This window comes from Heliconius melpomene, chromosome 1 (assembly GCF_056956725.1).
Source record: "Heliconius melpomene rosina isolate 202511_hmr_F chromosome 1, ASM5695672v1, whole genome shotgun sequence".
Classification (NCBI taxonomy): Eukaryota; Metazoa; Arthropoda; class Insecta; order Lepidoptera; family Nymphalidae; genus Heliconius; species Heliconius melpomene.
The window spans coordinates 5,805,932-5,822,153 of record NC_140389.1 but is presented as its reverse complement, the minus strand read 5'-3'; the positions used below and the strand labels follow the sequence as shown (position 1 = coordinate 5,822,153).

Sequence of the window (16,222 nt, the reverse complement as noted above, 5' to 3'; positions counted from 1 at the left end):
CACTGTATCCTGCACACAGTAATGTAGGCAGAGGGAACCTAGTGTTAAGACACTCCATTCCCCACTTTCTGCCGAATCCTGGGGGCAATTGCGTCTTTAGTGACAGAACTCTACGCCGCGCTTTTGCCTCGACACCAGAGCGAATAAATGGAAGTATAAATGAATGAATCCACAACCAGTTGGTTTTAGTCACACTGCGCCCCTGTGCCACAACTGGCTTCAGTTTTCCTTCATTACAGTTACATTTAATTAAACAAAAAATAAGGCGGGCGAAGCCGCGCGGGAGCAGCTAGTATACAACAAATATTTTATAAGATTAAGATCTGTAGACACATGTGTGTAATTAGCGTAAGTTATCATTGATTAGTTATAATGTAATCATAACTTATTATGTGATGCGAAATGTCAATACAAATGTACTTTACTAAGTACATACAAATATTTGTATAAAAAAACGAGAGTTAAAAATTTTTAATAGTTAATGAGAATATTTTAAACTAGCAGCCCCGAGCGGCATCGCTTGCTTGAACTTTATTAATATGTATTCGATATTAGGTATTTAATTGTATTTAGGAAATACTAGTTGATTATTTTAGTATTTTTATGTGATGATCTTCAATTTTGAAATGTTAATGAAAAATGGTCATAACGCTTAACAACTTTTGTTGTGGCGGCATTTCATTATTTCTTATAATTTAGTTCCAACTTACACATCTGCGGTGGAAGTCTTTAAAATCATAATAATCTAGATCCTACCCAGACAACAAAATAAGTCATTCAAGCCAGATTATTTTATTATGGTATATATGGTGCTTATGTTGTAAATGGTGTACATACGTGTATATAATAAAATTCCACAGTGTATTCTAGATTTGCCACTTCCAAAATTTAAAATATCAGTAAAAAAAATTCTGACAAGTAAAGCTTATTACACTGTTCAAGAATACTTAGAGGACAAACATGTATGGAATTAATGTCTATTGAATGTAATGCAGGATAGCTGTCAGCAAATGTAATAGATTGTACCATTGATTTTGAAAAGAGCAACTGTTGAGTTTCTTGCCGGCTCTTCTCAGCAGAACTGCCTTCCGAACCGGTGGTAACTTTTTGTTCATATGTTCATTCGATGATTCAAAAGTGCTTATTATAAGTTTATTTGAATAAAGAATATTTTGAATTTGAAATTTGAATTTGAATGGTGCTTATTTACTATTTAGATAAGTATAATGGACTATAACGGATCTAAATAGTAAATAAGCACCGCTTATTCACATAGGACATTTGCAATTTATCAATTTATTTATATTATTTCCCCACGTGACGTGACTAACGTAGCCATTTAGTCATTTGCAAATTATGCAAAATACTCATTATCAATAACGTACCTACATTTATCAAGGCAACTCGTTATTTATATGTACAAGCTGAAATAGATGTTTTTTTTTCTGAAGAAATGATACAACTGGATAAAGCAGTAAGTTTACTTTTATCTCGAAGTTTTTTGGCGTAGCGTATATACAATAGAAGTTAATTTAGATTTCGCGCGATGCTCTAAGCCTGAGCTTGCTCCTCGGCGCGCATGAGGGAGATGATCCTGTCGTACAGCTGCACCTTGACGTCACCGCCCCATATGAAGTCGAAGTGGTTGAAGGAGGCGCGCGGTACGGCGTGCGCGGTCACGGGGCCGCCTAACCGCTCCTCTAGCAGCAGCACGTCGCGCGGGTCCGCCTGCGCGTCATTGAGGCCGTAGTGCAGGTGTGTGGGCACGCGCACGCGCGACACCTCGTAGTTGGGTGGTGATGGGCTGCCGTAGGCTGCCAGGTTGGCTACCAGGTTGCCGTGGTTATAACGCGCGAACCGCTTGAAGCGCTGCACCTGGCTGTAATGGATCACCTGCCGCAGCGCCGCTCCTGCTGGGTTGTGTCCGATGAACACCGGCAGCATTGTCTGTAAGGGAGAAAAGGCGTGTGAGAGTGTGTCAGTGTATGTGTGCTTGCATGTGGTCGTCGCCTCGTTGTACTTACCGCGTTAAAGTTCTCAACTTCTCCGAAACCGAGGATGGCGCTGACGCAAAGCGGTTGGAGGAAGGAGTCGTCATTGCAGAGTGCCAGTCCGAGGGCGGTGAAAAGATCCCTGGAACCCATCAACTCTCCGAATCCTAAATCGAAGGCGATGTTCTGCAATAAAATTCAAGTGTTTTAATTTTAACGATCTATGAAAAGGATATGTAATATGTTATCGTGGTGCAGGGGCACAAGCGTGCGACTGTACACACGACAGGTTATGGGTTTAATTCCCACAGTAAGAATTAAAAAAATATATATTTTAAAATTTCTAATATTTCGTCTTTCTGGTAACGAGGCAAATCACGAATTTGAGTTCGTGCAATACCTCCAGAATTTAGCGGAAAGTGGGGAATGGAGGTGTCTCTACCAGGTTCCGTTTGCGGATTACAGCGTGAAGCCAAAAAAAAAGGAAATATGTCGGAATCTTTAGTCCTTACCTCTAAAACTCGCTCAAATTGAACCATGATTTCTCTCATTCTATTTTCATTATGTTCTACGTAAACGGCTGGTGCTAGAGCTTGGAAAGATATGAACTTGTCGTTGTATTCGGGTCGCAGAGAGTTCAATACTACGAACACGGTTGTTCCTTGAGAGTAACCGATGTAATGCATCTTCTCTTGGCCAGTGGTGCGGGTAATGTGATTGATGAGAGCAGGAAGATCGCGGTTGCCTATTTCGTCCCAGCTGAACTTCCAGAATTCAAGTCCCTCGCGGTCATTGGGATCACGGAATAGATGTTTTCTGGAGTAGTAATTACCACGGGCGTTTGCTAGCCACACATCGTACCCTTCCTCTGCCAAGAGGTATGCTGATGGGAAACAAAAAAAAATTATAATAATAGCGCCTACGTGTTAATAACGGCGCTAAAATGAACGCTTACGAAGTTTTATATATTACTCTTATTGATCAATAGGTACATAGGAAAGAGCTGCATAATTTAAATTAATCAATTTAGTAAGTCTCATGACAGTATTGTGGAAATACTTACCGAGTGCGTTGCCTGGGCCCAACACGAGGAAGTCAGCGGAGGAGCACATGAGACCGTGCACTACAAGTGCGACGGGGCGCGGGCCCGGCACGTTGTTGGCGTCGCGGCCGTGCGGGATGCGATGTGCTGTCACGATGTAACCGTCCGTCGTTACGACGTTGTGCTCCTCCAGCGGGTAGTTGTATTTGCGCACCAAACCTGGCTATATTTCAAGCAACAAAAAGTAAAATTCTAAGCTGCTATCACCTGTAATAAGTGGCAGTACTCTCTTAGGTATATCATGTGGTAGCTCACCACATCAAGAAGAGCGTCCTGCACGATGTTGTCGGAGTAGCGTGCGCCAGGCGCGGGGCCTGACTGCTTGCGCAGCAGGTCCTCCACGAGGGCAGCGTTAGGCGAGCGTTGCGCCGCCGCCGCTGCCACCACAACAAACGCTACTAAAAGAGTGCGCAACATCTTGCAATAGTTGGCACTCTACGACAATGTGCATGGCGCCGACAGTACCTTACTTTTATAAAAATATATTATCTTCTGATTTAATCAGGTAATATCATATTATGTGATTGAAAATCATTGAATTACAGATTAAAAAATACGATATTTATCTTTGACTTAATTATTAAGTGCACTGACGTGGATGTCATGTTTTTGCTGAAAGTTTTAAGGAAATATCTAGGTATGTATAAAATATATTTAAAAAAAAATCTGTAAAAGTTTTCCTATTTATCCAGAACTGAAAAGGGACACTCGCGTTTCCTTGGGGCTACCAAGAATCTTGTCATTGTTCTTTTATACTTCAGTATCCATGGCTTATTCAAATTGCCGAGAGAACCTCAAGAAAGGGAGCTTCAAGTCATGTATGGGTTAAATATGAATCGGCACCACGCGGCTAGTTGAGTACCTATATCAATAAGAGAATACTAGATGAGAATATCAATAAGAGAGTAATTTTGATTTTGACTTGATGGTGAACTCTTTTTTACATGCATTCTCCTATTTTGTAATATAATCTCTTTTTTACCGTACAATCTCCTTTGTGTGTTCTCCATACAACGTGACATTGGCGAAGTGACAAGTGCTCAACTGGCACGCTCGAAACGCTATAAATTAAAAACAGAACAGAACAAACCTAATCGTAGACACCGACATGTTATCTAATGTGGATGACAGAGAAAATTTTAAAAATAAAAAGGTTTTGTTTGAAATTCAAGGAGGCTTTAGACATAAAGAAGGATTCATGGATCAATTCTTTTCTTACGAATGCTTACAGAAAAATATACGGTTGTAAACAAAAGAAAATGTATATGCTTAGGTCTTGTTAAGAAAATATGGTAATTTAACATTAAGTTTGTATATATACATACGTCGTTATGAAGTTCACTTAGCCTGTGCATAATAGAACCCGCATATCGTGGATATCAATAGGTACATAAAATATATCATTATTGCATTCTGTGCCACCTTTTCAACTTCTCTCTTTTTAAGTTCTACAGAATAATAACACTTTTTTAGCTTAACACTGTGTGTGCTTCAAGCAGCGAGAACCTTTGACCCTAGTGTTAAGGCACTCCGTTCCCATTAAGACACTTCCGATGCCCACGTTCCGCCGCATTCTTTAGCCATTGCGTGTCGAGCGGCACTTGTACTCCACGACTGATCCCTGGCCCGAAAAGAAGCCGAAAAAAATTCACCTCTAAGTATGTCGTAATTAATTAAAATATATTTATTTATATCCTTTTGTCCTGATAAAAAATATGCAAATAATATTATGTGTTTTCATAATAACACACGTTTCATGACGCACTGTGTTTAGACGTTATCATAATTAATTTATTTTCCGGTTTAATTTTAACAATCGTTATCTTAATATAATTGATTCATAACTTATCACGGTTTAGGTAAATACAGATTAATAAATTGATTTGTTTGTTTAAATATTAAAACAATATATATTAAGTTTATTGGTGTCTGTACATTAAAAAAATATAGGAGAGGGTCGGGTAGCCCCTGACACTGGATTGTTGAGAATCCAGCTCATATAAATAAACAGTAGTGTTGGCAACACTGCTTATTAAGATATATTCGCCGCGGTAGTGACTCATTTATCAAGCGGACAAGAAATTATTTTCTTAATCGAGATTTTTAAATGCGTCATTCTCTTTTCAACATAGAGTTTGAAAAAATAACTAAGTACTCCCGAATATTTTTTGAGTTAAACAGAAAAATCTATATCAAAACAATTCTAATAGGTACATCGCTCTACTGTATAAGTTTCATATATTATGGTTCTAGTTTTATTTTTTTTGCTTAAAAAAATGTATTCAGGTCGTTCTGGTGTAGGCCTCTTCTTTATCTGCTGTGAGGGTTACTGCCTAAAAACTAAAATAAAAAATATTTAAAGTTATTGGCTATGCCTTTGTTTTGCTCCCCCTAGTAACGTATTATGGAAGTTGTTAGTGTTAGCAGCAGTTCAATGGTGGTAGTTCAAACATAGTCTTCAAATAGTTCAGTTGCTTAATACGAGATGGCGTAATAGAGATGATGGTTACGCAATATAATTAATGTTGACAGCTTGTAAGCATTATGTTTTCTTCTTTCTTTTTTTGTTCTTAAGCTTCTTCTCTTTATTTTCTTCTTTTTTTGAAAGCAGTGCAATAAAAGATTAAATATTTGGAATATTAAATGTTTTATAATGTTTGTTGGCCTCAAAAGTTGTAATTATTCGGCATTAAGAAATAAAATAACTACCTTATTGTGTAAAGTCTTTATTGTTACAAAAAAGTATTATTCAAATACATTATATATCTTTAACCTGTAATTTCACTGATACCTGAAAATAAAAATATATATAAAAAAATATATATTCATAAATTTTAATTTGTAGCAAAAACTATGCGTAAAGGCGAAATATCTTTTAATTGTCTTGTATAGAAGCTTATTTTTTCTGTGCTCCAAGGGACCCTAGACCTCGATATTTGATATTAATTTCAGTGACCGCCAAGCGATGTTGAGATAAATTATCTTGACAGACGTATAACAAAGTGAGTCTATAATAAATAATTCCGTTTTTCTTAAAGATAAGGAACCCTAAAAATTACTATCATGCCAATTATATTTCTGATAATATCACGATAGTTATTATACGAATTATATTAATAATGGATATTTGAGTAATAATGCACCTGCAGTTCCCAGTATCTCAGCGATGCGCGCGAATCCGGTGAGGCTGTCGAGCGTGTGCTGCAGGTGCCCGAGCAGCAGGGAGGATATCTCGAGGGTGCCGTTCATTCTGTAATAATATGCATATTATAAAGACATATACTAAGTCATGCTTGTGCTCCAAGCCGTCATGGCGCTAGGGAACAAGCGTACGATTGTAAATGGGACACTTGTCGATTTGCTTTCTAACGTGCTCTAGTAACGAGGTAGAGCGCGGCGTTAAGTTCCACCACTCAATATGCAATGGCCTGAGAATTCAACGAAAAGTGGGTAGTCTTCACACTAGGATCCCACGTTTCCTCTGCCTACCGAGCTATGTGTGAGACTAATAGCATAACGAAGCTTAAAATTATTCTTATACTTTATCACTATGCAAATGTTGTAATTGGAAAACAAATGTATTAGAACGAAGCTATGGTTTTTTTAATATTTAGGAATCAGCAATTCGAAATTTGTAAAATTTCATCATAAAATCAGTAAAGAGATAATAATTTTAATAATTGTATTAGGTGTATTTTTAAAAATATTTTTGTGAAAACATTTTTTCGTAACTCGTTCATAGACTATATAACATTTTTATATATTCTGTGCATTGAATATCACTTTACTGAATATCATTCTTTAATTAAATTTTAATACTTACTGGCAATTAACATTTGAGGTCATCTGAAACAAAAAAAAATATTTATCATATCTAATGAAGGCCTGTTGCAGGGCCATAAGGGTGTAACAGTAAACGCGACAGGTTATGGGTTCAATTCCTGCTTGGGAGATTGACATATTTACTATTTTCATCGACCTCTGCCGACCCTGCTACATGCGGGATACAGCATAAAGCTGAAATATCCCCAAGAGGATATCGAACCAACACTGTCCCATAGATCCACGCCAACTTCAAACACCTACCGTAGCCCATACTGACACTACTCTTATAGTTATTATTCAACTATATAATTATATGATAATATATTTTATGTAAAATATAAATATTAACAAATTAATTTTGTCACTCACCAATAGTAAAGAAAATAAAAGAAAAACAAGAGAAGAAAATCTAGACACAGATCGACGCGACATCTCGACGTTGTATTTTCACAAAGTTTACTACTTCTTGTAGGTAGTAGTACTTGCTTTATATATGCACTGGAGTCCTCATTTTAATATAACCCTACAATTATAATTGTTATATCTTTTGTAGTCATGTAAATAGGCACTCGTCCTTTGCGATTTTCCTTGCTGATGCGGTTGAGGTCTTTTCAGCCTCATATTATACACGTGTAACATAACGCGCATTGCCATGAAGTCTATATAACGCCAATTTCAACCTCAAGTCTCAATGAATGTGTTAATAAGACCTTTATTTAGTAACAACATCTCAACTAAATCATCTATAATATCAGATGACAATATTTCTAAGGAATAATAATTAAGTAAATACTAGTTAATATTTAAATTGAATTTTATTTAATTTATATAGCTCGTCTTCATTTGTGTAACATAAAGATATTTCTTATATAAATTTTCTACACTCTCCGAGTGCAGAATAAATGTAATTATAATAGATACTTCTAAAGGAATGTAGAATAATGTAAATGAGCACATCTAACGTGATATTGTTTTAGTATATGAATGCAGTGCCTTGCTCCAGATCCAGTTCGAATCTTTTCACGTTTGTACTGTGATCTTCTTGTATTCCAATAAATTTACCTTGTATATATATTTTTTACTTCATGCTCTATCCCACATAAAGCAGAGTAGAGGGAACCTGTGAACCATTCCCATTAAGCCATTTCCATTCAGGACGTATTGCGCGTTGGGTGGCAGAACTCAAATTATTGGGGGCGTTCATTGATATGACAGAAATAATGATTTTAAAATTTTTGTCCATTTGTCTGATTGTTCATTAATTCGGTAATAAAACTTTAACAAACAAGCTTTTCACAAGTATTTTTATCCTTGCTTTGCTTATACCCTTTCTTTATAATTTCTTTATAATTATAAGTATTTATGTTTACAAATACGAGTAGAACCAAGGACCAGGATAAGGTCAGAGGTGCTGCTCGTTTATTTTTAATACCTACTACGCGTCTACTCCGACATATATAACATTTTTAATATAAAAAAGTAATAAGAGTACAAACTGACGATATTATTCAATCACTTATGTACGAGTACTTTCCGTTTTAAAGTGATATTGCCAATTTAAACGGAATCGTTTTATCAAGTGCGATTTCTATTAACGTCACGATATCTGGCACACAGCAGGGTAGGCAGAGGAAACGTAGGGTAAAACACTCCGTTCTTCACTTCCCGTTCAATTCTGAAGGCATTGCGTGTTGAGTGGCAGAGTTCAATGCCGCGAAGGTAAAGTTAATAAAAACAATATCGACAGTATTAAAAGTAAGTTTGTAACAGTTTTTTTATTCCACTTTGCTCTAGTAGAAAAAAATATATACCTAATTTATTATTCTAAGGACTTCAATGTTCTATTATAGGTTAAGAAATAAAATTGCTTACAGCTAATAACTAATGACAATATAATATTTTGTGGAATTACTAAAAAGAACCTCGATAGAATATTATGTTTTCGCTTCCTTCCTCTTTAAGTAAATTCATCGAAGTATATGAGCTTATTATCTAAATAATGGCACTCAGAAACACGAACGCCACTTAGCAGCTGTCTTCCGGTGCGGATGTGTTGCGGATATTACGTTGAACCAGGTAAATATATGTAAATATATATATAAATACATATAATGGTGTATATTTTAATATTAGTTATATTTGGTACATTTATAAAAAGAAACTTTGAGTTACAAAATTATTAAGTTTAGTTTTTCTTCTCAAAAATTTAGGAAAATTTTAACTAACGGCCCGCTTTGGGCTTCGCCCGCTTATAACACACAATTATTTTGTTTACTAATCTGAACTATTTTAGTGTTTTATTACCATTGCCATTTTAAAGGCAAAATTATATTGAAAACTAAAATTTCAGCCAATCATTTCAATAAAATAATTATTTCATAGAAAATTTTGTCAAACAAAATAATTTCATGTGTGTTATTATAAAATTTATATTTTGTATCGATTTTAATAAAACATACTATATTTTAAGGGGTGTTTGCCAGAATACGATAGTGAAAACTGCATTTAAATGGCTTCAGCCGTTTCTGAGATTTAGCGTGTCCAGACAAACAGACAAAAAAATTGAAAATCAATGATGTGTGAAATTAATACATGACCTCAATAATAGATTTTCATATCTTGCAGACAGCGATAAATTATAATTTTATTGGTAGTTATTTAAGAATTACAAAAGAGTTAAAAACCAAAAAGCCACTTTAAATTATACTTTCGTTATTTTTAATTATTATTTATAAGAAATAAAACAACAACTAAAGGAAACAATATTACCATTTATTTTACATAGAAATATGAATGGTACAAAAATAATTTAATAATAATATTTTTTTTAGTTTTGTAACTATTTTTTAACACATTTAGTTTCGTTCCATGACATACATACGTAAAAGATCTCATACAAAATAAATATAATACTATAAATAGAATGCCGCTTTTTTCTAGCAGCTACTTAATTCTTCTGTCTTCTATCTGCAACAAGATTTAATATTAGCTATTTATTCTAAGAATAAAACGATTGTTAAATACATTTCATAGTAAAATAGTATTTGTAGCGTGTAATAAAAGACCCACACGTTGCAATTTGCGGTGCAAACCCGTACGGTATTCTAGTAACAATGTGCTACTGAAATAAACCGTTTGCTTCTAGAGAGGGTATCTCGCGAGTCGATACCTATATTGCTTATTTTCACAGCTGAACGCAGTATTCCAAATATTGCAGGGTCCAAGCAACCTACTGTTAAGACACTCCGTTGTCCGCATTCAGCCAAATTTTTGAGACATAGGGTGGCTCGCTTACAGTCAGACATTGAGCTGCTGCGACTGCTTAAAAAATATTTTTATATGCTATTTAATTTTATTTAAATGTGTTTTTTTTATAAATTGTTTTTTCTTTGTCGATTGTTTATTTTTCTGTTTTCATTTTAAAATCATGACTGAAATTCTGATAACAGATATTCGTTTCTTGCTACAATTTTGTAATGTATTATTTACATTCATATAAATTCTTTAAATACTTACGTGAGCTAGCCCACAAAACCGAAGATGTCAGCTATAGCGTTTATTTTGTCTAAGCATCTTTCTATTTTGGCTTCAATGAGACTGCCCAGTACCGAAGTTGTTACGTTCCTAATAACAAACAATTTTCTATTAAATACCACAAAATTATTCAATACATTTTTTTAAGCTTTAAATTATCAGAATTAAAATGAAATATCAAAATAAACTTTTATCATCTATTAAATATGTTGAAGTGTTGGGTTAAAAATCTATTGATCACCAAAAGGACTGTACTATTTAAATTACATTTAAAATTAGTATAAAAACATATTGAATGAAATATATTTAAGAAATGTGGATTTTAAATATTGGTTGTTGGTTACAATAATTTTATAAATTAATAACTAGTTATAGTAAGAAAGATTTTAAGAGTATTTCTTTTTGCCTCACACCTGCAGAGCAGAGATGGTAGTCCTTTTGGTAGTAAAGGAAAAAATTACTTACTGTCCACTCACTTGTATGGTACAGAGCTGTAAAAAATAATATTACATTTATCATAAAATATCAATTTAGTTGTAGTAGTACACAAACACGATAAAAACACATATCGTCTATGTATATCTAATATATTTGGAAAGAGATTCTACGTAATTGCAATCTCAATAACAATACTTCATATGAGTTTGTTTTCATGCCTCCAGAATTCGGCGGAAACTGGGGAACGGTATGTCTTAAGCACTAGGTTCCCTCTGCCTTCCATGTTGTTTGCAGGGTACAGAGTGAAGCTGTAATCTCCATTACTGTTAGAATAAAGTAGATTCGAATTTTTGACCTGAACGAGAAACATCTTGATAACTACAATTAGTACCTAGTTCATAATATCGCCTTAACAATTTGTAACCAAAACCAGTAGGAAGTTTTATTAAAGGAAAGGATAAATATTTTTTGTATTTACCATCAGCAGGACTGGCAGCAAGAGAGCTAAGGAAGGAAGCCACTTTAGATGCGACGACATGTCTGCGACTATTGGACGACTGCTGATCAAAGGACTTACTTACTCTTTTTATACTTACTCAGTCTAGTTTTTCTGTTAGATTTACTCTTTGTGTTAATTAATAAGGTTGTCTTTTATCATGTAAAAGTCATTGCTAACAATATCACAATAACTTTCTATTTACATTTTAAGTCCTTTCTTATATTATAATGAAAATTTTTATTGAATAAATTAAAATAAAAGTACAGTATATATACCGAAGAATGTAAAAATCTGTTATTTTATTTTGCTATTATAGAATTCTAAAATATACCTTCTTTATAACGAAAAGGTTGGTTGAAAATGTGCTCAACGCTGAAAAAAATTCAAACCATTATATAATGAAATATATATTTTGTAATAAAATTATGATAATAAATTTTATTAAAAAAACTGATTCTAATTAACAATTTTTAATCGAAGATGTATACATTAACCTCGTGTGCAAGGATTTTGCATAAAGTATAAGAAATATTGAGAGCGAATCGAATGTGAGGTTTTATGTGTTTATACATCGGTTGGTTACGACGTATTTTGTTAATCTAGAACACTTCATTTACTTTTGTTCTATATTGTTGTAAATTCTAAGACAATGAAAAATTTTAAATGAGATCATATAAAATATAAGAGGCGCTTGTGGCGTAGTGGCCCAGTGCAAATATGGATTGTGGGTTCGATTTCAATTTGGGAAATTAATTGGCGGAAAATTTGCGGCGTTAGATTCCGCTACTGAGCATGCAATTGTATGAACAATTCGAGGGTGAGAGCTTATCGACGTGTATTAACACAAGTAAAATACAGTATGAAGATTAAAAAATTGTTTTCTTACTTAACTTACATGAAGAATTTATATTCTTTATAACGAATTTTAGTCTTATAATCTCTATTGAATATCTTTGGAGACCTTTTCCTGATAAAATTAAACCCTTTCTTTAACATACAAAAAAAAATATTTATCGATCATAATTTTTGATTTTCATTACCCATCTTATTATCTGTCAATTCTAAGCAATATCCAACCGTTATCGTCTCGCCATCGTCTCGTGGGGTGATTTCATCCCCAACCCGAGGGTGCGCCAGGGAGTGGGGATCACATCAGTCGTGGCGCGACGTCCGCACCGCGTGGTCGTGTTCAGTGTTACACCGTCAGGTTACGTCTACATCCCTCTACTTCCTTAACTAGCTCTCACACCCGGATTCGCACAGGTATCTGTCATTATATTAGTGTATTTGCAAAATTTGTGTATAGATTAATTCATGATTTAGTGAATTGTTGTGATTGGAATAAAATGTTATGACCACGTTGTTTGATAACATCGTGATAGTAAAGTTGAATGAAAAATTTGGTATTTGTTATTATAGAATCAAAAAAAATGTTAACTCGGCATAGAATGTAAGTGATAAAAATAAGGCACTGAACGTAAGTGATAAAAACATGCAATACCTCCAGAATTCGGCCGAAAATGTGAATCGGTTTGTCTAACACTAGGTTCTCTCTGCTTGCCCTACTGTGCGGAGAATATAGCGTGAAGCTGAAAAAAAGAAAAACAAAACCTTTTGAGATCCTTACTCTACATGCCATTTATGCTTGTGTTTTATATTTATATTATATTTTATATATATATAATATTCAAACTTAGAAATCTTTAGTATAGCTATCTCTATTAAAAAAGTAAATAGTTTATTTATAAGGAATGAGCTAAAAAAATTGCAAGTGCTTTGTAATAATATAGAACCGAATTAAATGATATAAATGTCTGTGTATATATATCAATTTCAATAAACGAAGAACAAACGGAAGTCCTAATATTTCATTATTGTAAAAGTATTGCATTTTGTCTACTAACAGTCAACTTTGTACATCAGTTTGTTAAAACGTCTTGATATTTTGTTTTTAACGACAAGCTATGTCCGGTTTCCCACGGGTGGGAACCTGGGAACCTTAGGTCGCGCTTTCCCTTATTTCATTTCCTTGAGTGGGAATCGAACTCACAATCGGTCGCGTACAGCTGTACCCTTACTGCCCCTGCGCCACGACTGGCCTCACAATATTTTTAAACTTATACATTATACTAGCGACACTCTTGCGGCTTCGCCCGCTTTTACTACTGGATTATTCATATAATGTATGTTTACAAAGAACTTAAGATAATGTGAAAATTAATTAAACCCTAATGCAACCCGCATTTTCGTAGGAGGAGGTTTCAATAAGGATTTTCCAATTGTTTTACACAGCAAGGATTTTTAGTAGGTATCGTAATTTTAAATCTATGCTACTAATCTTTTCAAGTAATTATTAAAATATATTTAAATGACTATTTTTAGATAGTTAAATGACTATTTTTAAACGGAAGAAATTATAAATAAAAACCTACCTACTAATAACTACTACAAAAAATATGAAACCAAATATATCGCGCTGAAATAATACATTTAACTCCAGTTATCCAATACGTGCAAACGCATCTAAATCTTCGTTGCTATGCCTCTATAGCGGGCGGGGTTTTTTTTTTCGAGCTTGTGGTTAATGCTGAAGAGGGTATTCTGTCCATGATGAAAAGCAAGCATTACGTAGCTGCCTGTAAGGAAAATTCAATAGAATGATCGGCCGGGAATCGAACCCGAGCCGCCCGCGTGGCAGGCGAGCATTCTACCACTGAACCACCGATGCGTGTAAGGCAAGCGGGCGCGCTTACATTGCATGGCGAGTGGCGAACCGTTTCGCAGCAAGGATTTTTTGATATTGTAACAACTTCTAAAGTACTTATTAAAATGAAAAACAGTAAAAGACAGGTTTGATCTACATTAAATGGTCAACTTAACTAATACTTATTTATATGCTGAGAGTAAGGGATAAGTGAAACTTGAGTAACATACAGCTGATGTGTCAACGGCGGGATGTGTCAACAATTAAATGCGTTTTTCTCTAAAACTATTCGCAATTTCGAAATAGTGTAAATAGCAAATTTTATCTTCGTTTAACGTAGAAAATTAATAAAGTATTTTAAAGGATAAGGATTAATACCATCATGGTAAAATATCCCTCACAATAAAAAATATATTGAAATTACTATTTTTAGACAGAAATATGATCACTACACGTTATTCTTAAAAGATACGAATATGCTCTCGCGGACTTTTTTGTAGATCTTATTAAGAGAAACAATACTCCAGTACATTTTTTTCATGTAGTACTTACCATTAAAGCAGCGCATGCGCGAAAGTGTCTCAACGGGTAGGACTTTATACACATTTATCGTATTTATGTTAATTTACATAAGAATGTACAAATAATAAACTATATATAAACCTTCCTTGAGAAATACTCGACCTAATGGTGAAAACCGCATCAAAATCCGTTGGGTGGTTTAGAAGAAGAAGAGTTAGAAAGTTCAGACAGACACTAAAAGCGACTTTGTTTTATAAGATATAGGATAGGATATGAATATATTATTATTGTAATATTTCGATATACTCAGATCATGTTTATCTCTCGAGTATAACATCCTTGGTAAAAAGATAAACTAAGTTAGTATCTAATGCAAAGAATTTAAGAATTCCAGAACGTAGAGGGTTACGTAGCTCGATTCCATTTCTCATCGCTTGAGCTCTACGAGGGTGATTGCTATCGACCGTATTCGTATTAAACGTTTCTTAGTTACAAGACGCCGAAAGCATAAATTCCACACATTCCTAAAAAGCTAAACCTACTTAAAAAATAGTTTTTGTCTTAATAGTAGGTTCCCTCGGCCTTCCCTGCTGTGGGACACAGTTTGAATTTTTTTTAAATTATTATAAACAATAATTATATTATGAAATTAATCCCTATTTTTAATAATAGCACTAATTTAAGTGCTAACTGAAATTGTTAGTAGAGTATCCTTGAGAATGTCTGAGCTATATTGCGTATTATGGACAGAGACAAGGATGAGACCAACTTGTCTAAGTTTTCACATCACAAGTTATGATAAAATCTAAACTAGAACACCAGCGACGTACAATTTCTTTATTAACTTTAATCTTTGTTAAAATAATTGATGATGTAATATCTAAATGGAATGTTTAAGATATTTAAAATATGAAAATAACATTTTTTTTTAATTTTTTAGAAAATTTATAAAATATGGAATATAGCGAGATTTGTACCCGTGCTTCTTGGAAAACGCCTAACGGTAATAAGAACTTGTATGGTATCAAAGAGGCGCGGGTTTAATTGCCATTATATTAAATTTTTTATACATTTTCTAGAAATTTACTATATATTTCTTTAAGTGTGGAAGAACATTTTAAAAATAATCAATACTATTTACAGCTTCCATGAAACGTAATAAATTACTCTTACTTGGGTCGTAATATAAAATAAGTATGTATTTCATTTGTCGTGGTCGTCTGTCGTCATAACGTCTAATTCGAATTCGTAATGAGATTTGGTTGAAATGTAAATGAGGATCAAATGCCTAGCATAATGTAACCGCGGTTGAAAATACTTAAAAAAGTGAAAGTGAGGATCGGAAGTGTCTTAATGGGAGCGCAGTGTTTAAACACTAGTTCTCTCTGCTTACCCGCCTACGTACGTTTACTTACGCCAATTGCAACGGTTAAACTGATAATAATATATACAAGAAAAAAATATATGTATTTTTTATGCCTAGGTATGCCTAGGCATGTCTTATGTATAGCAAAAAGACACAGGAAATTAGGTTGGGGGTCGGTATTAGATTTCACTCTAGGTTCAAAGCTAGTTTGAGATCTAATTCAACACATTTCTAGTCTAAT

The 16,222-nt window shown here is 34.1% G+C and overlaps 2 protein-coding genes and 2 long non-coding RNA genes across 4 annotated transcripts in view; 1 reads left to right on the top strand and 3 right to left on the bottom strand.

Moving 5' to 3' along the window:
- Positions 1 to 1,467: 1,467 nt before the first annotated feature.
- LOC146541090 (lipase 1-like) lies at positions 1,468 to 3,546 on the bottom strand. The gene is made up of 5 exons (XM_085194272.1): positions 3,349 to 3,546; positions 3,055 to 3,256; positions 2,504 to 2,874; positions 2,025 to 2,177; positions 1,468 to 1,947 (listed from the first exon to the last, which is right to left on the bottom strand). Exons 1-5 carry the CDS (start codon positions 3,508 to 3,510, stop codon positions 1,552 to 1,554), a joined length of 1,284 nt encoding a protein of 427 aa, XP_085050398.1. The 5' UTR covers positions 3,511 to 3,546; the 3' UTR covers positions 1,468 to 1,551.
- A 2,257-nt stretch (positions 3,547 to 5,803) lies between these two features.
- Positions 5,804 to 7,378, bottom strand: LOC146541089 (uncharacterized). Its single transcript, XR_014878577.1, has 4 exons — positions 7,288 to 7,378; positions 6,917 to 6,939; positions 6,237 to 6,343; positions 5,804 to 5,884 (listed from the first exon to the last, which is right to left on the bottom strand). It is a non-coding gene; the product is annotated as an uncharacterized LOC146541089 (long non-coding RNA).
- A 2,291-nt stretch (positions 7,379 to 9,669) lies between these two features.
- LOC146541088 (uncharacterized) lies at positions 9,670 to 10,556 on the bottom strand. The gene is made up of 2 exons (XR_014878406.1): positions 10,435 to 10,556; positions 9,670 to 9,885 (listed from the first exon to the last, which is right to left on the bottom strand). It is a non-coding gene; the product is annotated as an uncharacterized LOC146541088 (long non-coding RNA).
- A 1,895-nt stretch (positions 10,557 to 12,451) lies between these two features.
- The window catches only part of tei (irregular chiasm C-roughest protein teiresias), a 101,537-nt gene continuing 97,766 nt past the window's right edge, over positions 12,452 to 16,222 (top strand). The window contains exon 1 of the mRNA XM_085185229.1: positions 12,452 to 12,652. The gene's annotated coding sequence lies outside the window, so the exon portion shown is untranslated. The remainder of the gene's footprint in view (positions 12,653 to 16,222) is intronic.

Excerpts from the sequence above, each read along its gene's own strand:
- LOC146541090 (XM_085194272.1), bottom strand. The coding sequence starts at position 3,510 with ATGTTGCGCACTCTTTTAGTAGCGTTTGTTGTGGTGGCAGCGGCGGCG. Across the intron at positions 2,178-2,503 it reads AATTTGAGCGAGTTTTAGAG|AACATCGCCTTCGATTTAGG; the intron begins GTAAGGACTAAA and ends ATTTTATTGCAG. Across the intron at positions 1,948-2,024 it reads AAGTTGAGAACTTTAACGCG|ACAATGCTGCCGGTGTTCAT; the intron begins GTAAGTACAACG and ends TCTCCCTTACAG.